Source organism: Stenella coeruleoalba, assembly GCF_951394435.1.
Source record: "Stenella coeruleoalba genome assembly, chromosome: 14".
Taxonomy (NCBI): Eukaryota; Metazoa; Chordata; class Mammalia; order Artiodactyla; family Delphinidae; genus Stenella; species Stenella coeruleoalba.
The window spans coordinates 62,773,363-62,798,999 of NC_137160.1; the positions used below are offsets into that span (position 1 = coordinate 62,773,363).

The 25,637-nt window shown below is 56.2% G+C and overlaps 3 protein-coding genes across 12 annotated transcripts in view; 2 read left to right on the forward strand and 1 right to left on the reverse strand.

Annotated features, from left to right (window-relative positions):
* The window catches only part of ARVCF (ARVCF delta catenin family member), a 36,302-nt gene extending 30,333 nt beyond the window's left edge, over positions 1–5,969 (forward strand). For 2 of the 5 annotated variants that reach the window (XM_079943003.1, XM_079943000.1), the window contains 10 exons: positions 1,117–1,188; positions 2,447–2,574; positions 2,780–2,930; positions 3,027–3,225; positions 3,341–3,452; positions 3,553–3,643; positions 3,859–3,912; positions 4,271–4,356; positions 4,828–4,947; positions 5,311–5,969. In XM_079943003.1, coding sequence (XP_079799129.1) covers positions 1,117–1,188; positions 2,447–2,574; positions 2,780–2,930; positions 3,027–3,225; positions 3,341–3,452; positions 3,553–3,643; positions 3,859–3,912; positions 4,271–4,356; positions 4,828–4,935 — 1,001 coding nt within the window. In that variant the 3' untranslated portion in view covers positions 4,936–4,947; positions 5,311–5,969. Of the gene's footprint in view, positions 1–1,116; positions 1,189–2,446; positions 2,575–2,779; positions 2,931–3,013; positions 3,226–3,340; positions 3,453–3,552; positions 3,644–3,858; positions 3,913–4,270; positions 4,948–5,310 lie in introns of those variants that run through there. The other 3 variants (XM_079943001.1, XM_079943002.1, XR_013831360.1) reach the window with 2 other exon arrangements.
* A 209-nt stretch (positions 5,970–6,178) lies between these two features.
* On the reverse strand, positions 6,179–25,583 carry COMT (catechol-O-methyltransferase). Of its 2 annotated transcripts, none has more exons than XM_079942576.1 (5): positions 25,469–25,583; positions 12,292–12,580; positions 11,380–11,573; positions 11,013–11,144; positions 6,179–7,651 (listed from the first exon to the last, which is right to left on the reverse strand). In XM_079942576.1, exons 2-5 carry the CDS (start codon positions 12,578–12,580, stop codon positions 7,451–7,453), a joined length of 816 nt encoding a protein of 271 aa, XP_079798702.1. In that variant the 5' UTR covers positions 25,469–25,583; the 3' UTR covers positions 6,179–7,450. The 2 variants fall into 2 exon arrangements, with proteins under 2 accessions (XP_079798702.1, XP_079798701.1); XM_079942575.1 differs by having other exon boundaries at positions 6,182–7,651; positions 12,292–12,621; positions 25,469–25,570.
* TXNRD2 (thioredoxin reductase 2) overlaps positions 25,370–25,637 on the forward strand; it is a 34,612-nt gene continuing 34,344 nt past the window's right edge. For 4 of the 5 annotated variants that reach the window (XM_079942569.1, XM_079942570.1, XM_079942571.1 and 1 more), the window contains exon 1: positions 25,518–25,636. In XM_079942569.1, coding sequence (XP_079798695.1) covers positions 25,558–25,636 — 79 coding nt within the window. In that variant the 5' untranslated portion in view covers positions 25,518–25,557. Of the gene's footprint in view, positions 25,443–25,517; position 25,637 lie in introns of those variants that run through there. The other variant, XM_079942574.1, reaches the window with a different exon arrangement.

A 25,637-nucleotide genomic window follows, 5' to 3' on the forward strand; every position in this document is an offset into this window, starting at 1 on the left:
TCTGCTCTACATTTCCTGGGAGGGAATCGGGGTGCTGCCCGCTCAGCCTCCTCTCCTCTCTCCTGTGCTTCCTCCGGCCGCCCAGAAGAGTGGTTCCATGAAGGTAAGTCCCTGTTTGTCCTGCCGTGCAGGCCTGGCGGGTGCAGTGGGCACCAGGGACCCCTCCCCGCCCCCATTGCTCAGGCAGCCATCTCCATGACAACTGCAGGACCTTTCATCCTTGGGAAGTCCTGATCCCAGTTCCTTCTCTAGGCAGCCATCTCCATGGCAACTGTGTGGACATGACAACTGCAGGAATGTCAGCCTGGGGCTGGTTGGGAGGCCGAGGGGCTGTCCCTCTGTAACCTCAGAGCCGAGGGTGGATAGGGCCTGGGCATGTCCATTCCCAGGGGCACTGGGGAGCAGGGTCTGCCCCCCTGATGGGATGGGCCAGGTGTGGCTCAGATGGAGGGACCATGCAAATGCCCCAGGAGGCTGGGTAGGGCAGGCCCCTGATTGTCTGAACTCAGCTCTGCCTTCCAGGAAGGGGAAGGTTCCTCATCTGAGCGGGAGGGCAGCCGGGAGGTGGTGAGCTGGCTCTCACGGAGGTGTGCAGGCCGAGGCTGACGGGTGTTAGGTGGGGCTGCTGCAGGGGTCTGCGAGTGGGGGGTCTCCTGGCCAGCAGAGCCCAGGGCTGGGTCCTGGCCCCAGACAGGGGCCAGTTTCCCCATGAGTGGGATTCTTGGCTCCAGCCCCGCCTCACTGTGCAGCCAGGCAAGTCCTGTCCCTGCCAGCCCTTGGCTTCCCTGTCTGCACCTCCCTGCCCCAGCCTGGGCTCCTGGGCCCCTCAGTTCACACACATGGTGGGCCCAAGGAGCCCATCGGGAGGATCTGCAGTGCAGCTCCCAGCACCCGATGGAGGATGAGTCCTGGCAGCTCAGGCAGGGCTCGGACCTCCCTAGGCCTAACTGCCACCACTGCCCTTTGGGCAGAGCTGCCTGCCTGACTCAGAGCAGTGCTCTGTTCCCAGGCCGCTTGGTGCCCAGTCTTGGATGTGGGGGTGCTGTCCCCGCCCCTCCTGACACATACTTGCACCCTGCAGGGTCCACCTCACCTCCCACTGCCCTTCTGTTCCAGGGAAGAGGGATGGTGAGATGGACCGGAACTTTGACACTCTGGACCTACCCAAGCGGACTGAGGCTGCCAAAGGTGAGCAGTGGGAGGTGGAATCCAGGCCGAGGCCTGTCCAGGAGTTAAGCTTTGTACCACCAAGCGGCTGAAGGGCCTTGGGGATCTCGTGGGGAAACTGAGGCCTACAGGTGTGGGGTTCCTCGGAGGACTGTGCAGTCCCTGGGCACCTGCTCAGGGCTCAGAATCAGGGTCTGTGCCACAGGTCATTTCAGGCAGGGTGTGGGCGCAGAGGCAGGGAGGAGCCAGGCACTTGCCAGGTCACATAGCACATGAGAGGCTGGCAGGGACTGGAGTGAGGGCTAGCTGGGCAGGGCCTCCTGTGCCAGCCGAGGAGCCCGGGTTCACTCCTAGGGATTTTGGAGCCCCGAGGTGCAGTCAGATCCAGTTGGGAGGCTGGGCAAGATCACCCAGGTCACGTGGGGGAGCGGTTCAAGCTTCTCGCTCCCTGTGTCCATCGGAGCCCCACTCTGTGTGGCACTTCTCTGTGCACTGGGAATCCAGCCTGGGCGAGAGAGGTCTGCCCTGCAAGCCCAGATGCCCAAGAGCAGGGTGCAGCAGCGCAGCCGTGGGAGGTCTGGGGGGAAGCATCACAGGCAGAGGGACCAGCCCATGCAAATGCCCTGCAGGGGCAAGTGCTTGGAGCATTTGGGGGACAGGAGGCTGGAGTGGAGGGAGTATGGGACATGAGAACTGGAGAAGGAGTGATGACACGTGGGGCGTGCGGGGGAGGGGAGGAAATGTCCAGGGACACAGAAGCCTAAATGTGGGGGCAGACTTGGAAGGCTGCTCCGCCCTCCTCTCTGGAGCACTGTGGGGTGGCTCTGCTGCCAGGCTGGAGCCTCAATTGATGAGGGACGAGGAGTGGTTGAGTGGCTCTGACAGGGAGGGTGGGCCTTATATATGGGTGGGGGGGCTGTTGCTAGGGAGTCTGAGTCCTGTTGCTAGGGGAGCAGCTGTGGTTACTGCCTCCCTCCCCACCCCAGGCCTCCCGGAAGCTCCAGCATCAGGCAGGTCCCATTTCTTTGGCAGTGGAGTCAAGGAAGAATGACCTCGCCTAAACCCACTGCTACCTCAGAGCTTGGGTTGATTGCCTTGTGAAGTGGGAAGGCTTTTTACTCTTCGGTGGCTAAGGGGTGAACATGTTGCTGCTAAACATTCCTGATGATGCCACAGCCATCCTGGGCCACAGCTCGCCCTTCCCTGGGAGGGCTGAGGAGGGGGTAGGGGGTGATGGGGCGGCCTGGGTGACTGTGGGCTGCGGGTGCTCCGTGCGCAGGCTTCGAGCTGCTGTACCAGCCCGAGGTAGTGCGTCTCTACCTGTCCCTCCTGACGGAGAGTCGGAACTTCAACACTCTGGAGGCCGCAGCCGGTGCCCTGCAGAACCTCAGTGCCGGCAACTGGGTGGTGAGAGGCCAAGCCTGGCAGGGAGGAGGCCGAGGGAATCCCAGGAGCATTCCCGGTGGAGATGCTGGGGGAGCTGCTGGGGGAGGGCTTTGTCAGGCGGGGGAGAAGAACAGTCCAGCCGGAGGAGCGGTCAGGGCTCAGGTAGGCGAGCGTCTGGTGTGTGCGGCGCGGCCAGCACTGAGCACACCTCGCACCCCCGCCGCAGTGGGCCACGTACATCCGCGCCACAGTGCGCAAGGAGCGCGGGCTGCCGGTGCTGGTGGAGCTGCTGCAGTCGGAGACCGACAAGGTGGTGCGCGCCGTCGCCATCGCCCTGCGCAACCTCTCGCTGGACCGGCGCAACAAGGACCTCATCGGTGAGGGCGGGGACGGGGGTCTGGGGCCCGGGCCACCCGCTCCTCGCGGCCCCCCTCCTGCCGGCACCGGAGTGTCCTTACAGCCCCTGCCTGCAGGGAGCTACGCCATGGCCGAGCTCGTGCGAAATGTGCGCAGCGCGCAGGCACCTGCGCGGCCCGGGGCCTGTCTGGAGGAGGACACAGTGGTGGCCGTGCTCAACACCATCCACGAGATCGTGTCTGACAGCCTGGACAACGCGCGCTCGCTGCTGCAGGCCCGCGGCGTGCCTGCGCTGGTGGCACTTGGCGCCTCCAGGTGGGTGGGTGGGGCTTAGGTGGGCAGGAGGTGCCCCCAGGTGGGCGGGGCGGGGCCTAGGTGGGGCCAGAGCAGGGCCGTCTTGGCCAGACACTGACCCCAGCCCGGACCGCAGCCAATCGGTGCGCGAGGCGAAGGCCGCATCCCACGTGCTGCAGACGGTGTGGAGTTACAAGGAGCTGCGTGGTGCTCTGCAGAGGGACGGCTGGACCAAGGCGCGCTTCCAGGTTCGGCCCACCCGGCCCTTCTCTCTCACTTCGCCCAGGCTGGGTACCCCGTGGGAGCACCCCGACCCACCCCGTCTGTTATGTGCCCTCCTCCCCCTAGTCGGGTTCTGCTAATGCCAAGGGCCCCAAGGCACCACCGAGTCCCGGAGGCTTGGACGATAGCACACTGCCGCTGGTGGACAAGAGCCTGGGTGAGTATGAGGCAGGGGTCCATCCTGAGGTTCAGGAGTGTCCTTCCACCCTGCTGAGGGGTAGAGGGAGGCCGACCTTCCTCCAGGAAGATGGCCCCCTCCCTTCCCCTCCCCAATCCTCTCCACCCGTGGTGTTCACCTTGGCACCAGGCTGAGGCCAGCCCTGGTCCCCTGCCACCGCTGCAACCAGCCAGCCACCCGCTCGTACCTTGCAGACGGTGAGAAGCCAGGCAGCCGGGACATGATCCCCATGGAGGCACTTGGCCCAGGTGAGGGCAGGTGCAGGTACAGGCTGCTTATAGTCTGTGTGGGGAGGACCTTCCGAGGAGGTGTGGTTGGAAAAAAGATTTGGTTTAGGGGTGCTCAGGGGTGAGGGTTGGGGCAGCCAGGGAGGGGTCACTGCCCAGCCAGGGTGTCCTGTCTGGCAGCTGAGGGGGCAGCTGGAGGGTTCTGAGTTGCTGGTGGGGAACAGGGGAGAGGCTGCAAGGCCCACCGCACGGGAGGGGCCGTGAGAAGGCCTGGCTCAGAGCGGGCTAGGTGGGGGCCCTCTCCAGATGCATCCTGGGCTGAGAGGGAGATCCATGCCTGGTGCCTGCCTCAGAGTCCTCTCCTGCCTCCATCCCACAGATGGATACTCCGCCGTTGACCGGAGGGAGTGCAGGGCTCGAGGCAGTGACCCTGCAGGGGAGGCCTCTGAGAAGGAATCGTTGAAAGTGAGTGGCTGTGGGCAGGTGTCCAGGGAGGTGGTGTGTCCGGGGGTCACCTGGAGAGGGGCCCAGGCAAGGTTTGGTCTGGGGCCTGGGGTGGGGCTCACCTGCAGGGTAGTTGGGCTAGGAGACCCGTTCGGGGTGTGGCCCTTCTGCCTCGGGAACCTCACGTCAGAGCCAGCCTGTGGGTGCAGGTGGTTAAAAACTCGCACCCACTGGGAGGGAGGGGGCCCGGGACAGAGGGCGCATCTGCACCCTCCTTTGCATGGTCTTGCCTCCAGGGCAGCCCCTGCCATCTGCTCTGTGCCAACCCTGCCTCTCCGAGCCCCGCTGGTTCAGCTCCCCCGGCCCTCAGGCCTCTCCTCGCGTGCACCCCGGCTCTCACCCTGCCCTGCTGACCAGCCCAGCCCCAACTCGCCAGCTCGGACTAACCTGCTCTGTTCTGCCTCTAACGCCCTCCTGCCCACCGCCCTGCAGCCCGACCCCGGCAGGAAGGTTCCTCCTCCCGGGCCCAGCAGACCCGCAGTCAGGCTGGTGGACGCCGTGGGGGACGCTAAGCCTCAGCCTGTTGACTCCTGGGTCTAGCTTGCATGCCTGGTACGTTCTTGTTCTCATCTGGTGTTCGTCCTCTGGGTGGGGCCTTCTCTCCATCCCGTCTGCCTGCCTGCCTGCTCCACTCTCCGCACGCTCCCCGCAGGGCCACCTCGAGCTCAGCAGGCCTGAAGGCCCAGCGGAGGGATGCCCAGGCTGGGGGCTGAGGGAGGGGCCCCCTGGCCTGCAGCCTGGCTCAGGCCCTGTGCCATCAGGGCCTGGAGGTCACGGGGTGAGAACAGGGGTGGTCCACACCTTCCAATGCCCCCAGCACAGGGCCCCCCGAGGACCACCCGAGGCTGCCGCCTTCACCCACGCGTCCATCGCCCTGCTACCAGGCCTGCTCAGCCTTCCCCTCTTCCTCCTCAGGGCCTGGGCCCAGCCGTTTGCTCTTAGGGTCGGCTCTCGGAAGAAGGGACCTCGGGGAAAGGACCTCCAGGCGGCCTGCGCAGACCCCGCCGTGGAGCTGGGAGCCCCTGGTGGCGGGGGTAGGCAGCTCCTCTTTCCCTGGAGCTGTGGGTTCTGGACACGCCTGCCCTCCCGCCCTCGCTCCCCCCTTCTAACTCCCAGGCGAGTTAGTTTACTGATATGGTGCTGTGTGCCAGTGGGAGCCCGGTGGGGCCCAGGGCCGGGCACCTGGCTTTGCTTTGGGGCTGGCGGGGCCCCTGAGGAGCTGGGTGGGGGTGGGCCCCTGGGGCCCCGCAGCCAGGCAGGGAGGGGGCTCAGTGAAGGGAGTCTGAACCCAAGGGTGGAGGGGCTTCCCTGGGCCCTGAGTGGGGGGCGACCCACAGAGAGGCTTTGGAGGGCCCCGCCCACCCCCGGATGCCTGGAGCGCCTTCCCTGCTCGGCTCTGGCCCCTGAGTAGCGCCTCTGGGACTGACCTTTGGCAGCAGCAGTGGGGGACTGCTGTTCAGTGCCTGCTGTTTGTGACTTAAAAACAAGAAAAACACTAATGAAAACAATTAAAAACAAAACCAAAATAAGACTATGGGTAAACATCTAAATTTTTGTAAGAAAAATTAAAAATTAAAAAAAACAACAAAGGAACCTCTTGTCTTCCGAGGCTCAGCTCTCTCCGTGAGCTGCTCCCATCGTTTGCTGGGTGTCGGAGGTGGCCCTCGGTGTGTGTCTGCTGTGTCCAGCAGGGTTTCAGCTCCGAGTACCCAGGGTTGTTTTCCCACATGCGTCCCCTTTCTACACACAAAGAGGAGTGGGCTTGATCCTGGGTGGTTAGCTGGGTCCTGAGGCCTGGGGTGGAGTCCTGGCCAGTGGCTGGTCTTGGGCACAGGTGGGCCTCAACCAGGAGGGGTGATCCTGGGGTCTAGGACCCCACCCTCTGCTGGGGCCCAAGGGAGCCTCCGAGGTGGCCAGAGGTTCAACCACTTGGGGGCCTTGGGGCTGGAGCACCAGGTCAGAGCTGGGGGCACCTGTGGATTTAGGTGGATGCAAACCAACTCTGCTTCATCCCTTGCCAGCTGGGCACATGCAGAAGTGCTGCAGCTGGTCTGAGTCTACTCTCTCTTCCCCAAACAAGGCCGAGTGGGACTGGGGACGGTGCTTCCCCTCAGAGCCACACACGGGCCCCAAAAGGCTGGGCACTGGACAGACCACATCTGGCACTGCTGTAGGGCCGTGTCCACCTTCCCCAGCACCTGCTTGGTCAGAGATGGACCTGCAGGCTGGCTGACTGCCTTGTTCCGGTTTCCCAGGTGGGGCTCACCCCAGCCTGCAGACATCCCCATGGGGCTGTAACAGGTGCCCTCGGCCTGGCCACGGGAGCAGTACTGAGCAAGGCCGACCTCCGGCACTGCTGCGGCCAGTCTGCAGTGTTAGCATCTGGCCAAGGGGAGCAGCTTGTGTTTGGTGCAAAGCTGGAGGACGCCAGGGGAAAGCAGCAGCATCACAGTGGCTGAAAAGAAGCACTCAGTTCATCTCTTACCTAAATATTTAGATCTTTAATTTCTATTTTACTATCTTTTAAACATGATATTGGTATATAAGATTGTTAACAGATGATTTTAGTAAAGAAGTGGCATTTCATTCTTAAAAAGCAAGTGAAAGAACTCAGGAGTCCGAAGTGTGGGGTGAGTTGTTGGTTATGGTGCCATCACTGAGGCATTGCTGCCACCTGGTGACGGCAGACCTCAAGGGCAGGCTGTGTGAGTGCACAGCCCCAGTTCCCTGACTTCTGACTTCCTGAATCAGAAGACTGACGAATGCTGGGGGGTGGGGGTGGGGGTGTGACACTGTCACGGACACCACCTGCCTGAGCTGGCCTTTACAGTCAGATACTTTTCCAGATTTACTGTAGTGATTTTGCAAGGTGAGCTGGTAGCGCTTGGGGTGGACCCACATGCAGGGGCCAGCGCGGGCAGGCCTGGGCCTCGCAGGCCTTGAGGGTGTTGCACTGAGGACAGATGCACACATTGCAGACACGGGGCAGCTAGGAGTAGGGCCACCACACCCTTCAGAATCCAGCTTGGCCAGGGAGCTGGGGCAGGGTGGGCGGTCAAGGCTGTGCAGGGCTGCCCGGGCCCTTGTAGACGACCTTCTCCAGGCCATCCACCACCTGTGAGTACTCAAGGAACGAGCTGAAGTGCGTGCACTCGAAGCGGCTGTTCCCACGCACGTACTCCAGGAACTCTGGTGTCCCTGGACAGATGACGTTGTCGGCCAGCAACACTGTCCCCTTCCGCAGCAGGCCACACTCCTGCAGGGACAGACGGACGGTTGGAGGAGGTGAGGGTGGCCTAACCTTGGGTCAGCCCTGCACCAGCTCCTCACTGGCAGCAGCCACAGCAGGAAATGGCTGTGCTGGGCCGGGGTCTCCTTGCTCCTCCTGCATCCTCAGTACAGCAGGTGCTTACTAAGCACTAGCTGGAAGTGTGAGTGGAGGAGGTGACGGGGCCAGGATTGGGAAAGCCACAGTGGTGACTGAGGCCAGTGGGTCCCTTGGTCACCGGGTGCCAGGAACACGGGGCTCCTCCAGGTCAGATGCCTGGTGCCCAGTGTGTGGGCTGCTGTCAGCGGTCACTGGAGGTTCAATCCGCCCTGACCAGGGTGACTGTTGGGGGGCAGAGATGGGGCACACCTCCCCACCCACCCACAAGCCTGGCCCTTGGGTCCACTCTGAGGCACCCCATTTCCACCAGCGCCTGGGGCCTGGGCAGCTGGCCAGTGTTCCGGGCCTGGGCTCTGCAGAGGGAGGAGCGGCTGGACCTCCCGGGTCCCTCTGCAGTCTCTCTAAGCTGGGGGAGGAGATGCTTAGATTACATCAAAAATCAAAAGAGGAAATACCTCGAGAGGAAATGTTTGTCTGGGGGAGGGGGTGAAGGGACAGCCCAGTTGTTCTGTTGGTAGCTCAGAGTTTTCTTTACATGATCATTAAATAAAAGTGAGAAAAAAAAAAAGCAATCCCAAACACAGAAAGCAAAATCAAGCAAGGGCCCCAGGTGTGTCTTAAGTTGCCAGTTGCCAGCCGGACCACAGGGACAGACGGGCACCCCCTGGTGACTTAGGAATGCGAGGTCCACTGTGCAGCCCTCGAATCTCCCTGGTGGTGGCTGCCTCCCTTCCGGCCCATGGGCTGAGGGGGAGGCCAAGGTCCCTCAGGCCAGAGTGGAAAACACAGCTGTGAGATCAGTGAGGCTGGGACAACCCATGAGCCAGCATTTGAACAAAGTACCTCTATTGAATCATGGAGCATTTCTCTTAGAAAAAGAAAAGGAACTTCCCAGCAATCTTGATGAGAAAGGGCAGCCTGGGAGCAGGCGCCCCCCCACCCCCGCCCTGCCCAGCCCCAGGAGGGCATCTCAGGTCTGGGCAGGAAACGCCCAAGGCGAGCTGGAGCTCGTTCTGAAGGACGCAGGTGGACAAGGTAGGCTCAACAAGTCAGGCGCTAAACCCACAGGTTACAGAGGAGGGATGCAAAAGCCGGGCCGCCCGCCTGGGGACAGAGCCCTGGAGAGTTCTGGCCAGAAGCCCACATCCGAGTAAGACTGTGTGCTGGCAGCAGGGAGGGAACGGCATTCAGAGGACCAGAGCCGGGTCCACTGTTCCCTGACCCTCCCTCCTTCCGCCCAGGGTGTGGGCTGGGCTGAGACTCTGGCCACTGTGTGGCTTCTGTCTGTCTCTGGCTCTGGGGGAAGCCAGCTGCCCTGCTGGGAGGACACCCAAGCAGCCTGTGGAGAGGCCCGAGCAATGGGGGACCGAGGCCGCCTCGAAGCAGCTCCTGGTCTGAACGGCCACCTTCCCTGCCAGCCCCTCACCCCAACCCAGGGGGAGCAGCCAGGCCCAAGAAGAGCCCAGCTGCAGGGCTTCAGAGTGCACGTTCCCAATTCACAACTTTTTTTCTTTTGAGATAATTACCAGCTTTGAACAAGTGGCACTGAGAAAACTATTAGTTTCCTAGTTACTAAGGGCAATATTTGCTGCTTTTCTATCAATGCAGGCCCCGTAATTATCACACACCCCAAAGCTGCTGAAACCTCCCCTCCCGGTGACGCAGGCCCAGCTGCTCAGTTGCCCAGATGTGCTCCCTGCAGCCGCCCCCGCTCTGGCTCGAGGGCCTCTGTGCCAGCCCCCCCACTGCCACCTGTTCTCAGCCAGCACAGGTCCCCGTGCAGCTCCTGGTCTGGGTCCCCTGCACCGCCACCTCTCCCCACTCCACACAGCCAACAGGATCTCTCCGGAAGACAGGTCTAGCCTGCCCTCACCTGCCTGAAGCCCTCCTCCGTGCCCTGCCTGTGTGGTCAAGCCCTCCACACACAGCCCTGGCCCACTGCCCCCACCCTGCCCAGTCCCAGACCATCCCGCACCCTCTCACACACCCCCAGCCAGGGCTGGTTCCTTCTCGCCACGTCCAGGCACCAGGCCCACCACACCCACGCCAACACCACTGGTGCAAGGTCCTGCCTGGCCCCAGCTATGGCTCAAGCAGCCGTGCCCCCCACGCCCACAGTCCCCCTGTGCCGGGTGATGCCCGGCCTGTGGGGGAGCTGAGGTGGGCGAGCAGGGGACTGACAAGGGTCAGCCCCATGTGGCTGCCGGGCTGGAGGCCATGGTGGGGCAGAGCGTCCCCAGCTGCTGTGTCCCCTTGACCGCCCGGGAGGGACAAGGTGGTGGTCATCAATATTGAGCTCCACTCACCTGGGTGCGAGGCAGCCCCCTGGCTACCACGTGGTGCCGGAGGAGCAGCTGGCACTGAGGCTGGACAGCCTGCGGGTGGGCACGGGGGGGGTGGGGACGCAGGGGGCGTACAACAAGGAGTCTGGGGAGGAAGGTGGGCAGGAGACGCGTCTTTCCCTGGCCAGCACCTGCCATCCAGTCAGGAGAGCCACGTGGCCACTAGGCTGCCTCCCTCTTGCCTCCCCAGCCCAAGCCCTTGCAGCCCCAGGTGTTCACCCCTCCCAGCCACCCCGGCACAGGCTGCCCTGCAGGGATCCCCCTTCCTCCAGTCTCCACCCCACCCAGGGCCCCGCACTCCCCTCCATGTCCTAAATGCAGGCAGGCTGGCCCAAGCCTCCTGGGCCCCCAGGGCCGCCCTCGGCAGGGCCCATTCCGGCCAGGCGGGCGCAAGGCTCCTGTCAACTATGAATTGGCATTTTCCGTTGGCACTTACCATCTACCTCTACAAGGATTAAATCATTTACTGCTGCAGCTGCTGACTGTCAACACTCCCTGAAACGAGTTCAGGTAGAGAGCTAAAATAAGGCACTCTGTGCTCTGGGAAAAACTGGCAGAACAGGTCTTCAGATAGATATTTTCAGGAGAAGATTTTATGAGCCCCATTCTTGTATCTCCTTGTATCTAGAAAAACACTAAAATCCTTCACGGTGATGACTGCTCCTCGTGACTAGCAGAAACATTTGGCAAAAAAATATGCACTCGATTGCATGTACTCCCCCTTCACCAAAATCACATATATACTGACCTTCCCCCCCTACCTCTTTGGAACAGTTTCTCCGAGCTATCGGGGGTCCTGTCTCCCAGGCTGCAGCTCTCATGTAGCCCCAAATAAAACTTAACTTGCTACTCTCACATTGTGCAATTTTTTTTAAGTAGACACTCACCTCCAGGAGGAGCATGTCTGGCAGGTACCGGTCCTTCCAGTGATCGAGGAAGACCATGTCCACAGTGTCCACGTCGTATTTCTTCTTCAGTTGGGGGATGATGTCCTCGGATGCCCCGACGACAACGGTCACCTGAAACAACAGACCCCCACCCGGACCCCTGAGAGTCCAAGTGGCTTCTGGGAGACAGGTTCCTGCTCTGCCCCTCCCTCTGGGGGCCTTGGGAGTCTCCTGCTCTGTGGACTGGGGCTGTGGGCCAGCTGGGTAAATGTGGCCTTGAGCCGCCGGGGTGTGGCCCAGGCCCTTCCTGCCCTCCTGGCCCCTGGAACCTGTGTCCACATCTGTCACCCTAGGAATGGTGCCGCACCCTGTCCTGCAGGCCTGCGAAGTCCACCATCTGCTGGGTGATGGCGGCGTAGTCAGGGTTGAGCTCAATGGTGAGCAGCCGGGCGCCGGGCAGCAGCAGGCGGGCCATTCGCACGGCCGAGTAGCCACAGTAGGCACCCAGCTCCAGCAGCACCGAGGGACGCTGCTCCCTCAACACGGTGTCCACGATCTGGCCTACGGAGGGGAGTGGGGTGAGCAGGCAGGGGGTGACCCACCCCAGTCCTGGCCCATCTCCTTCCTGACTGAGCAGCAGCCCCTCCCAGTGCCTGGCCCCTCAGGCCTCTGCTTTTGTACACGCTGCTCCCTCTCTTTTCCACCATTCCTCCCTGCCCCCAACTTGTCCTAACCCAGAGCTGCCCTCTGTGGAAGCCCCCAGACGTGACAGACGTGACAACCACTGTCCAGCCCCCACTCTGCCCCCAGGCTGCACTCAGAGCCTCCCTGGCTCCCTTGAGCTGGACACTGTCAGAAGGTCCAAGGGGGCTGGACAGTGGCTGTCATGTCTGTCCCCAGGGCCTGACTCCAGGGGGTGTAGTGTGGCACTCGCCTGTGCCCCAGGCTGGAGTCCAAAGGTCAGGAGGCAGCCCGGGGGGCTGGTGCCTGTGCCTGGCAGAGTCCAAGGGTCTCCATACACCATCAGGCCCAGCCAGGACAGCCAAGGACCCACTACCCACCCTGTGCTGACACCTGGCTCTGCCTGACGGCCTGCGAGTGCAGGGCCCACGTGGAGACTCTGCTGTTGCCTCTGACTGGCGATGGCAAGGGGCCCCCTGAACAGCACCTCCTGGAGGGGGGGTTTATCAAATGTCCCACCCTCCCGTGGGGACAGTGACGTGGGCGTCGGGGCTCTGCACAGCCCCTGACCCTCACCTGTGCTGGTCGCACTGCCCACCTTTCTTGTCGCCCACGTTCATAGCCCACTCCTTCTGCGAGCAGTAGGCGTCGATGGCGTCCAGCACGCTCTGCGGGTCCCCGGCCACAGCGTGCTGCAGCACATGGTGCAGAATGCGCTGCTCCTTGCTGTTGCCCATGAGGAGGTTGCGGACGGGGTGCAGGACAAGCTCGTTCCAGCCAATGATGAACAGGCCCCAGAGTCGCAAGGCCTGCAGCAGCCACAGGAGTGCCAGCAACACCAGGCCAAGGGCGCCAGCTGCCAGCAGCAGGGGTGGGGCCTCCAGCATCTGTGATGGGGCAATGGGCGGGGCTCTACCCGGCGGGACTCCTGGGAGCACGTGGTCACCACAGTGTTAGTAACCTGCCCTCCTGGCTGACCCACGCTCTCAGTCTGGGGTTGCTGCCACTGCCACCCCCCCCCGCCACCCCCCCCCGCCACCCCCCTGTGCTGATGGGGGTACAAGGTTCAAGAGGCCAGCCACATGCCTGGTGGCCAGCTCCAGGTGAGCACAGCCACAGCCCCGCCCACCTGCAAACCACTTCCTGCTGGGGCGGGGGTCGGGAGCGGGCGTGTCTGGCTTCCCCCAGCCCCGTGGCTTCCCAGACAGCCCTGACAAGGGACACAGCTGGCCTGAGGCTTGTTTACACAGCACAGGGGAAGCCAGCCTCACGCACAGCCCCCTTGGGCACTCACACTCGGGACAGTCCAGGAGCTTGTGTGGCCCTGTGAGTTTCCAGAGAAGGACACAGGAAGCCCCCAAGTCAGGCACATAGGGCACAGCCCATTGGCTCTTCCCGTAGGGGACGACCACACAGGGTCAGTCTGTCCCCTCTTCCCCTTTGAGGAGGAAGGCCACCCTGCCACCCACACCACAGTGGAAGCGAGACAGGCCTCCCCCTGGCAAGTGACCCTTTGGGCAGGTAGCTGGGGTCCCAGTCAGACGAGGGGCCCGGGGCCCCTGAGACACGGCAAGGCTGAGCTGGCACAGAGCAGAGACCTTAAAATGGAAAAGGAGCCTGGAGGGGTGGGATAGGGAGGGTGGGAGGGAGGGAGATGCAAGCGGGAAGAGATATGGGAATATATGTATATATACAACTGATTCATTTTGTTGTGAAGCTGAAACTAACATACCATTGTAAAGCAATTATACTCCAATAAAGATGTTAAAAAAAAAAAATGGAAAAGGATGAAAGACAGAGGAAGGTGGGAAGCTTCCATCGGGGCTTGCGGTCACGCAAGGGTCATTCACAGGAAGGGGCCACACAGGACCCTGCTCCCCGAGAAGCTCCCATTGGGAAAGGCACATGGGAAAGCGGGCAGGCCAAGGATCTTGGAGGGGAGACCCCTCGAGGACAGCTCAGGGCTTCAAACCCCAACGCCCTGGACCACGATGAGGGGGCCTGGTGGGCAGAGCAGGGATGAATAGGGGAGCATGGACATCCAGATGTCTGAGTGGTCTCAGGCTACATGGCCTATTTACACCAGGCACAGTGAGCACGTGGTCAGCAGGTCAGAGTCTGCACACACAAAGACCCAGGTGGGGCCCACGCCCTGCTCTGCTCCCAGGCCACTGACCAGACCTGCCTCCTCAGACGGCTCTGCCCACCACGCCCCTCCTCTGAGCTCAGCAGCAAAGCAGATGGAATTTGTGCGGGGTTGTCCTGCCTTTAGGTAATTTAAGCAGGAACCATAACCTGAAGGTGACCAGAGTCCTGGCACGTGGGCCCCTCCCGGAGGCCGGCCTGGCCCTCAAGTGAGAGCAGAGAGGCAGTGAGACATAGCCTGGAGCGTCCCCCAGTCCGGACACCAGGGACAGCCTCCCTGGTTTCCCTGGTCCTGGCACTGCCCTGCAGGCTAAGGAGGCACATGCCCCATGGGGCAGGACGCACCACCACCCAGGAGGCAGGTGGGGGAATCACAGGGGAGGCGCCGTGGGTTAAGGCACAGCGCTTTCTTCCAGGGACAGGTGACAGGACTCAACAAGGAGGGGCCGAGTGGCCTGAAGTGACCAGAACTGCTCACTGTGCTCCTTTCTGCGGGCTTAGGAGCCCCTAACCACACCTGTGTTGCTTTATGTATCATGACTATCTTCACTAGCGGTGGTGAGATGTTGGATCATTTTGATTTATTCTCTGGGTTGATGAAAAAAACTAATAAATGTTACACATAAATATCAAAAATAAGAAAGAATATTCCGGGGACTTCTCTGGTGGCTCAGTGGCTAAGAATCCGCCTGCCAATGCAGGGGACACAGGTTCGTGCCCTGGTCTGGGAAGATCCCACATGCCGCGGAGCAACTAAGCCCGTGCACCACAACTACTGAGCCTGTGCTCTAGAGCCCGCAAGCCACAACTACTGAGCCCATGTGCCACAACTACTGAACCCCACGTGCCTAGAGCCCGTGCTCCGCAACAAGAGAAGCCACCGCAATGAGAAGCCCATGCCCAGCAACGAAGACCCAACGGGGCCAAAAATAAATAAATTTATTTTAAAAAAATAAAAAGAATAAAGCCACTGAAGGAAGCCACACTTGGAGGAAGCGCTTCAGGGCCGTGGAGAACCCTCTGTGGGGAAACAAAACATGGAGGGCTCCTCTTATTTCAGGTCTTTGTACCCAAGTGTCTTCTGCTCTGCCCTTCCAAAGAGCCACGGTGAGGTCACTCGGTATACCCAGCGGTGGCCTTGGGACCCTAGGATCCCAACACCCTGCTTGGCTCTGGGCCCAGGGTGGGAGATAAAGAGCCCCAGTTACCCTGAGAGGAGGACAAAGGGGCCGTTGGCCAGAAGGTAAGAGCCGATGACCGAGGGGCACCCTCAAACCCTCTGTTTCTGTGTGTCCTAAACACGCATGATGGAAGGTTTTAAGGGGCTTGCAAAGCGCACTTTCCAAACATGGTTCCCGACCACAGTGAGGGGAAGGGGCAAAGCTGTGCAGGATGCTGTATCCTGTTCCTGGTGGCTCTCGCCTCAGGACAGGGGCAGTCCTGGGAGAGGCTGCCGTGGAGATCCGGTTTTGCTGAGGAGGCAGGACCTTCATGAGGCCTCCACAGGTGACACATTTAGCATCATGATAGTGAGAGGGAAGTTGAGGGAGACACAGATAAATGAAAAGACATCCCATGTCCATGGACTGGAGACTTGACATTGTCAGGATGTAAATAGTGCCCAGCGTGACCCTCAGATACAATGCCACTCTCACCAAAGAAGTCCAATAGCATTTTTGCAGAAATAGAAAAATCCATCCTAAAAGTCATATGGAATCTCAAGGGACCTACAATAGCCAAAACAATCTTGGAAGAGAACAAAGTTGGAGAACTCACACTTCCTAATTTCAAAACTTACTGCAAAGCTATAGTAATTAACACACTGTGGTACAGACACATAGAACAAACGGACAGAACTGAGAGGCGGGAAACAAACCTTCACGTCTATGATCAAATGATTGTTTTACAAGGTGCCAAGACCACTCCATAGGAAATGGTTCTGGGACAACTAGAGTTCCACCTGTGAAAGAATGAACTTGGACCCTTACCTCACACCATATACAAAACTAACTCAAAATGCATCCAAAACCTAATTTTAAGAGATAAAACCATAAAACTTGTAGAAGAAAACGTAGGAGTAAATCTTCATGACCTTGAATTTGGCAATGGATTCTTTGATATGACACCAAAACCACAGGGAACAAAAGAAAAACAGATAGACTTTCATTAAAATTAAAAACTTTGTGCATCAAAGGACACTATCTAGAGAGCAAAGGACAACCCAGGGGATGGGAGAAAATATTTGCAAACCACATATCTGATGAGGGTTTAAAATGCTGAATATATATAAGAATTCCTACAACTCAAAGACAACAGCCCAGTTAGAAAATGGGCAAAGGACATGAATAGACATTTCTCTAAAAAAGATACACCAACAACCAATAAGCACACAAAAAGGTGCCCAACATCACTAGTCACTAAGGAAATGTAGATCAAAGCCACAAGGTACAACTTCACACCAATTAGGATGACTTCCCCAAAAAAAGGGAACATAATGAGTGTTGGCGGGGATGTGGAGAAATCGGAAACTCGTGCACGGCTGATGGGAACGTAAGATGGAGCAGCTGCTGTGGAAAAAAGCTGGTGGTTCCTAAAAATGTTAAATATAGAGTCACCATATGACCCAGCAATTCCACTTCTGGGAGTGGACCCAAGAGAATTAGGAGCAGGGACTTGAACCTGCACTTGTCCACCCACGTTCTGAGCAGTGTGAGTCACAGCAGCCGAGGGACAAACGAATGGAAACGGACGAACGGACAAAGTGTGATCTATCTGCACACTGGGGCATCACTTGGCTATTAAGATGAATGCAGCCCTGATTCATAGTCCACAAGGAAGGAAGTGCTGACACCCTGCTACATCACGGACGGACCTAGAGGACATTATGCTCAGTGATATAAGCCAGACACAAGAGGATAAATACTGAATGTTTCCACTCATATGAAATACCTACAGGAAGCAAATCCACAGAGACAGAAAGCAGAACAGAAGTTGCCAGGGGCTGGGGAGGAGGAGGGTAATTACTGCTGAATGGGGACAGAGCTTCTGCCTGGGATGATGAGAAAGTGCTGAAAATAGCGGCAACGGTTACACAACTATGTGAATGCACTTAATGCCACCGAACTGTATGCTTAGAAATGGTTAAAATGGTAAATTTTAACTTATGTATGTTTTACTACAGTAAAAACAGTGGAAAACCAAGAAAACAAGCCACCTTGTTTCTGGTCCTCCCTATTCCAAAAAGAAAAAGGGACACACCGCTCCTCACTAGGAAGCAGGATCCAGAAAAACCAGCCCAGCTCCCAGTCTCTCTGTCCTCTGGCCACCTGCCCCCTGAGACTGGGTGCCTGGTGGCAGCCTGCTGCCCGCCCACAGTGCACACTCACCCGCTTCTGGGAGGAGGGGAAGGCCTTCTTGTCCTGAGCTTCCTCCGACACCTCCAGTGTACGTACATACCCTGCATCCATCTCCCCAGAGACAGCACGTGGACCTGGGTGAGGGGCAGGCCCTCTCTCCCAAAACCACTACAGCAACAGCCCACCCCGCAAACCTTCCTTATTATAAGCCCGTTATTTTTATGGCTGCGTTGGGTCTTTATTGCTGCTCACGGGCTTTCTCTAGTTGCAGCGAGCAGAGGCTACCCTTCGTTGCGGTGTGCAGGCTTCTCATTGGGTGGCTTCTCTTGTTGCGGGGCCCGGGCTCTAGGCACACGGGCTTCAGTAGTTGTGGCTCACGGGCTCTAGAGCGCAGGCTCAGTAGTTATGGCGCACAGGCTTAGTTGCTCTGCGGCATGTGGGATCTTCCTGGACCAGGGCTCAAACCCATGTCCCCTGCACTGGCAGGCAGCTTCTTAACCACTGCGCCACCAGGGAAGTCCCAAGCCCGTTATTAAGTGTTCTCCCTGCAACCCCCAAACCTCGCCCTCCCTCATCTCCTATCACCACTTATCCTCCTGGAGATAATCCCCCTAAGGGCCCAATGCAGACACTGGCCAGGGCCCTGGCCCCCCTCAGACCCAGGTGGGGACCGGCATTCAGGGCACGGACAACCAGAGCCATGGGATCTTCAGTCCCGGGGTTCCAAGGCTTGTCTGAAAGGTCCATCAAGACACTGGGAATGCCTCTGGCCCCTCTGCAAAGAGCTGAATGTGCTGTGGCACCCGGGTGGCCCTCCCCCTGTCTGGAGAGCAGCAGACGCCTGGGCCTCAGCCACACTCGTGGGGAAGCCGGCGGGGGGGGGCATATGGCACTTGTGTGGGGGCTCCAGGAGCCACACAGGCCCAGCCAGCCTCCCGGAGAAAGGGCTTGAGGGGCGCAGCGTCCCCAGAAGGCAGGCCTCAGAGCACAGGCAACAGTTGGGGACAAAAGGGTGGGTTGGCCAGGGTCCTTGTGAAGGGGGTCCAGGAGCTGGCTGCCCAAGCTGGGGGTCTGCCGGGGACACGCAAAGCTGTGCGCTCAGGCACTGCCCGTGTACACCCCGTGGGACGCGGAGGCCCAGGGACCACAGGCTCATCTCCCTTCCTTGTGATTCTGGCTCCAGACATGTCCGCAGACCACAGTGAGGACAGGTGCTGCCCCTGAAGCAGGGGGCAGGGGAAGGCCAGGGCACCTCCTGGGCTGGAGTCCCTCCTGGCCCTTGGGGGCCACTCTGCTCCTCCCTGGGGACTCCCTGCAGCCCCGCTGACGGAGCAGCACTCGGGCTGCCTCTGCCCACTTCCTCCTGGTCAACACAGCATCCTTGCTAAGGATAAGGTGGTCTGAGTGGCTCCCCTTCGCACTCCCTCCTCCCCCAGCCCCTGCCTCCTCTGCTCTCTGTCCCTTCCCAGCATTTTCCCTCCCCCAGCCCCTAAAATCCCCCAGTCCCTGAAACCTTGGGCCCTGCCCCACTGGGGGCTCTCAAGGGACTCAGGGACCCCGGAAAGCAATCACCTGAGGCTGAAAAGGAAAAAAAAGTGAATTGGAAATATTTAGTCTACGCCTCCCTATGTATATATCAGTGAAGAAAAAGTCTTAAAGGTGTCCCCACAGATGCTGGTGGGAAGCTTTAAGGCCTCATATGGAACAGGTAATTAGCCTGCCCCACCTGCCACAACATGATTCGGATAAAAATATAAAACGAAGCAAAGACAAGGTCCAACTCTTATATAAACTAGTGAGTTTTATATAATTGTATTTATGCCTGACGCATAGCTAAAATTTTTTTTAAAGAAAACCATCTCTGTTTGCATGTTTATGCAAGATTGTATGTTTTTATATATATATATGATATTTCCCTACCTCCAGATGGTATTACCAAATCATGTTATAAAATTCCTTAAAGGAGTTCTATCCTAATTGGCTTCGAGAGGAACAAGCACTTACATAAATTAAATCTTCCTAGAACTCCCGAAATATAAGAACCAACTCAACTGTTTTACCCGTAATTTGGTAAATCTTTGCTAAATAAAGTTCCCATAATTTGGTAAATCTTTGCTAAATAAAACTAGTTTAATATTGTTCATTTCATAAAACAGGTGTATCTTTAGAGTTGTCAACATTAAACATAGTGCAAATATACATTTTTATTCTACTTGGTTTACTGGTCAAATAGCTAATATTTTATCCACTGGACATTTAAGATTTTACACATAAGTTTGATTTTAATCAAATCTAGTCACTATTCTGACAAACTTTATTTCAATAATAATTGTGTTTTATAATGTGTCTGCCTAAAAACAGTTTCCAAAATCTTTTTGGTAACTTGCAACCTTAGAGTTATGCCAAGTTAAGTTAAATAACAGATATTCATTGAATATCTAAATAATTTCTAAATAAGATAAAGTGTTGAGGATTTCCCTGGTGGCGCAGTGGTTAAGAATCCGCCTGTCAATGCAGGGGACATGGGTTCAAACCCTGGTCCAGGAAGATCTCACATGCCGCGCAGCAACTAAGCCCGTGCACGACAACTACTGAAGCCTGCGCGCCTAGAGCCTGTGCTCAGCAACAAGGGAAGCCACCGCAATGAGAAGCCCACGCACCACAGAGAAGAGTCGCCCCCACTCGCCACAACTAGAGAAAGTCTGCACACAGCAACAAAGACCCAACACAGCCAAAAATAATTAATCAATCAATTAATTAATTAAAAAAGATAAAGTGCTGAAACATTCATTATTAGGCATAAGTTTATATACTTTTGGCTTCTCATGTTTATATGATACAAAGAAGCTAAAGACATTTGGGTGTGTTAATAAACATATTCTTGCCACAGTTAAACAATTTGTACTGTCAAAAGCATCTACGTCCAGATTACGAGATGTTATATTCATAAAATTTGCTAATCTGCTACAGAATACTGGGATATGACAGACAATTTGCCATTGCCTACTTCCTAGTTTTCTCTGTAAAATAAAGGTTGCTAATGGTTAAAAATTATAATCAATGTGTGAGAATAAAACTACTACTAGATACAAAGCAAAGGGAAACAACTTGGTACACAAAGTTGGAAAATAGGATATGTTCTTATGTGAAAAGTATGCAGAGAATGTAGGATGTGTTTTTGTTAGGGAAGGAGAGTCGTTTTGTCCTCAAGTAAAATAAAAAAGAGGGAAACAAACCTGAATGGACATAGAAAGTGGTGGAAGCTTTGTGGAAAAGGAATTTTGTGTTGTGAGGTTACAGCTGGCTAAGGTTAAATGGATTTGTATATGAAGTTTTCTTAAATGAGCTTTACCATCAATAGCATACTGATACAAAACTAGAGCTTGGTTTCCTCTCTGTTAAAATGAGATTTCTTGGATTATTGGTCTGCTTTTAATAAGAGATTGTAAAAGGTTTCTCTCTACCTTTTGAATAATCTTCCTAGGAAAAAAATCTGTGTCTTAAAATAATTACCTGTACCCCTAGTTGCCACTCGGGAGAACTGAGTGTCCCCCCTGGTCAAAAACCCAGGTCTGCAGTCCTGTTTCCTCCTGTTCCTACTTGTGAGCTCCCGTATTGTCACTTGGTTAAGGAGATAACTGAGTCTTGTTCTGCCATGAGCTGGGATCCTATTTAATCAAGTGTTCAAACCTTCTGACATTTGGGACAACTCTGTCTTCCCCAAATAAATCCTAAATGAAGTCTGGATCTCAAAATGGCTTTGGGATTTCCCAGAGGGTCCTTGGAAAATCTCAGTGGTTTGTACTTTTACCTTGTAAAAGAAGGGATGTTAAAAATAATTAGGTCTGTCTGTTATGGTAAACTGCATGGGAAGCACTGTCAAATAAGAAGTGAATCTTAACTTTCCATATGTTATATTTGTACAGGTAAACGCTATTAATATAAATATTTTAGAAATTTTGCTTGTTTTCCATATGTTCTGGTATAATGTTATCACTCATAATTATAGTTAATATTTAAAGTGGTGTGTATGTTATAGAAACACCCAAATTTCCTTGTCAATTGTGTTTTTATGATGACCTCTCATCAGTTGTTTTTTTTTAGTTTTTAGTTTGGGGTGTGTTGGGTCTTTGTTGCTGTGCATGAGTTTTCTCTGGTTGCGGCGAGCGGGGGCTACTCTTTGCTGCAGTGCACGGGCTTCTCATTGCAGTGGCTTCTCTTGTTGCGAAGCACAGGCTCAAGGCGTGCGGGCTTCAGTAGTTGTGGCATGCGGGCTCAGTAGTTGTGGCACGCAAGCTCTAGAACGCAGGCTCAGTAGTTGTGGCGCACGGGCTTAGCTGCTCCATGGCATGTGAGATCTTCCTGGACCAGGGCTCGAACCCATGTCCCCTGCACTGGCAGCCGGATTCTTACTGCACCACCAGGGGAAGCTCCTCTCATCAGTTCTTTAACCACAGCCATTTTAAGTCTTTTGTCAGCTGCAGGTAACTTTGTTTCACTCTGATGTTTCTCCAAAGCATTTGTAATCCGCTACAGGCCAGGGGGCTTCATCCTCAACAAAAAGGGCCTGCCTCAGAGACCTGCGGAAGGACTGGGCAGGGACCTCGGGCAGCGCCATCCCTCTGGACTAAGGATCAGAACCCAGAACCCAGAACTCTAGTGGAGAAACCCATGGGCCCAGGAACTGCTCTCCCAAGATCAAGCAGAACGAAAACTAACTACATGACACAATGTTCATTGCAGCTCTATTTACAATAGCCAGGACATGGAAGCAACCTAAGTGCCATGGACAGATGAATGGATAAAGAAGATGTGGCACATATATACAATGGAATATTACTCAGCCATAAAAAGAAACGAAATTGAGTTATTTGTAGTGAGGTGGATGGACCTAGAGTCTGTCATACAGAGTGAAGTCAGAAAGAGAAAAACAAATACTGTATGCTAACACATATATATGGAATCTAAAAAAATAAAAAAATGGTTCTGAAGAACCTAGGGGCAGGACAGGAATAAAGACACAGACGTAGAGAATGGACTTGAGGATGCGGGGAGTGGGAAGGGTAAGCTGGGACGAAGTGAGAGGGTGGCATGGACATATATACACTACCAAATGTAAAATAGATAGCTAGTGGGAAGCAGCCACATAGCACAGGGAGATCAGCTCGGTGCTCTGTGACCACCTAGAGGGGTGGGATAGAGAGGGTGGGAGGGAAATGCAAGAGGGAGGAGATACGGGGATGTACGTATATGTATGACTGATTCACTTTGTTATAAAGCAGAAACTAACACACCATTGTGAAGCAGTTATACTCCATTAAAGATGTTAAAAAAAAAAACTAACTACATGAGACTAAGTAAACTGACAAAGCATGATTATAATTTTTATGGCTTCTGTTTAGAATACTGTAGGCTCTTTTCTTTTTTAAGAGTTATTTGTTTATTTTTTAAATTATTATTAATTTGGTTGTGCCAGGTCCTAGTTGTGGCAGGCCAGCTCCTTAGTTGCAGCTCGAGGGATCCTTAGTTGCGGCTCACTGGCTCCTTAGTTGTGGCATGAGAACTCTTAGTTGCAGCATGCATGTGGGATCTAGTTCCCTGACCAGGGATTGAACGCGGGCCCCCTGCATTGGGAGTGCTGAGTCTTATTCACTGCACCACCAGGGAAGTCCCTTGTTGGCTTTTTAATGTCCCATTTTCTGGATATTAGAGAAAAAAAAAAAACTTTCCCTTTTCTCTTAAGCTGTCTATGACTCATAACAATCTAGTAAGTTATACTTCTGTAAACAAAATTGAAGCATTTGTTTTTCTCTGCACCTGATCCCTCCAAAAATCAGAAACTATTATTGGGTATCCTTATTTTCATGGCAATATAGTTATTTGCATAGGTTTAATAAGACTCTGTCTTCTTTGTGATAGGACATAACTGAAAACATTGGTTGTATTACCAAGGAATGTCATGTTTGAAAATGACACATGGACTCAGCTATGACCAGACGGTTCTAAGGAACTGCAGTCACTTTATGGAACCAAGGCTTAAAAAGCCCTCTGGGAAAACCCAGCCTGGTGCTGGGCATCCAGGGTCCCCAGTCTCCCAGGGAGCGAGGAAGGTCGCCTCCTACAGGCCTAGGAACCCTGGGATATTGGGGGAACCTTGAGCAGAGAGGAGTTCACTCGAGTCTACAGGTGAATTCTGCTGGCACTTTCTTGACTTCCTAGTCTTGGAAGCTTTTAAATGTCCAATCTGAGATTCCCTGCAAAAAATTCCACGAGGCAAACTTTAAAAGGGCTGTGTGTCAACCATTATTCTTGCTGCACTTACATAAAGAATCAGCCCAAATCTAGTGAGACCGGAGCTATTTTGTAAACAAGAATAATCTTACTTTATCTTTGATCAAAAATGGAAGTGACTACAGACAGAAATTTTGTCTCAGTGGAGAAAATAATACACCTTGTGGGTCATCAGAGTCCAGTCCTGTCTGTTGCCTTTGAGGTTTTATTATCCACCTGTTCGCTGGACTGCACTGCCAACTTACACATTTGTCAGCATTCAACAGATCCCCAGGCCTTTCCATTTCCTTCAATATCTGATACACCTCTCCAAATATCAATTTTTCCCGTTTTCCTCCCTCTCTCCTGGTGTGACTGCCCAGACCCATCCTGGTACTCAGGTGCCGTGTAGCTGCCCTTTTCCTCCAGGGTCTGAAAAAGCCCTGGAAGCTGAAGGGAGATAAGGTGGCAAGAACTTCAGAGAACCGGTCACCACTGCCCATCACATGTGGGCCACTGTGTGAGCCCACTGGGATGCCCACGTCTCCCGGGCTCTGCTGCAGATGGAAGTAGCCTTGCCTGCGACTCTGAGGTCTCCACGTCACCACAAACATTCACAGGCAAACCAGGAAATCTAGTGGACTGCCACCGCAGCCTCACTCCACCACCTAGAGACTTGAGAGCTCAACGTCTAAAATCTTCTCAACTGGCCGGCCTCAGGACTCAAAACCCGGGTTTACTGTTGGCTCCGACCATTCACTAAGGAGACGCTCCCTGACAGAACCCAGCCAGGCCCCTCTGAGCCCTCTTCTCCAAGAGGCCTCCTGTAAAGACTGGTACAAACACTGACTGCGTTTCACAGCTAGAGGCCAGTTCCCTACAATGCCCTGGCCTCCCACGGTGCCCACCTGACAAGCTCATCACTTCTAGCAACACCGCCCAGCTTCTGCAGGAGGGCAGGAGTCCAAATCCAGTTGGCAAGCTCAGGTGGGAATCACATGGACCCACACCTCTTAGCACTTTTTGTATTTTCCACCCCCTGAGTCTCGAGCCCCGATGCCCCCCCAACCCACACTTAAAAGGCCCAGTTGCCTCTGAGCAAGTTTGGAGGGTGCTGGGGTCTTTCCCCAACTGTGCCATTACCAATGTCCTCTGTGTTTATCTGACCCACTCTCCTGGCAAGCCCCTCAGACCCCTCCAGTAGTGGAGGCAGCAGCGTGCAGGAATCCCACTGTTCAAAACTCAAAGGCTGGTCTGGGGCAGGTCTGGGCCCAGGCTTCCCCTTCCTGGTAGGGCCACCATTCCCACAAAAGGTAAGGCCCCAGGGCACCCCGGGGCCTGCCAGAGCTGCCAGTTGGCTGAGCCCCTCGCCCAGGCCCCCACAGTTCTCCCTCTCCGAGGACCCAAGGACAGTCAGACCCTGACTCTGCAACCCATTTCCATGGCCAAGCCCTCCCAGAAACCACCACGCCTGGGGTCGGGGTCTCCAAGCCCTGTGGTGGCCTCTGTGCCCAAGTGGACTTTCTCTCTGCAGCACGACTCCCCCTTCCTCCACCAGCCTGGTGCCACCGCCCCCACCCATGTCAGGAGACCCCACCGCTTGTTCAGAGACCCCTCACCCCAGGTCCTGGGACCCACCCCAACACCCACCCCACTTAAGGTCTAGAGACTCCACCTCATGTCCGGAGACCCACTCCAGATCCGGGGACCTCGCCACCCTAGGTCCCGGGACCCCACCCCAGGTTGAAGCCCCCCTCCATATCCGGCGACCCCGCCCCAGATCCGGGGACCCGCCCCCCCCTATTTAGGGTCCGGAGACCCCACCTCACCTCCGGAGACCCACCCCATGTCCAGGGACATTCCCCGCCCAGGTCGGAGCCCCCACCCCCAGGGGGATACCTCCACCCGGATCCGCCCCCCATTCGAGGCTCCTCGCCCCGGGTCGGAGCCCCTCTCCCCGTCCGGACCCCACCGCCGGGTGGGCCCCCGCCCGCGCACACCAACCTCTCGCGTCTCCGTTGGTCGTCGGCGCAGGCAGCGCGGCGGGCAGCCCGACACGGCCGAGGCCCCAGGCGGCGGCTGCGGCGGCGGCTATGGCGGCGCTGCTGGGACCTGTCGGGCGCTTCCGGTGGCGTGTGCGGGCGGTGCCGGGCGGAGCGCGGGGCGCGGCAGG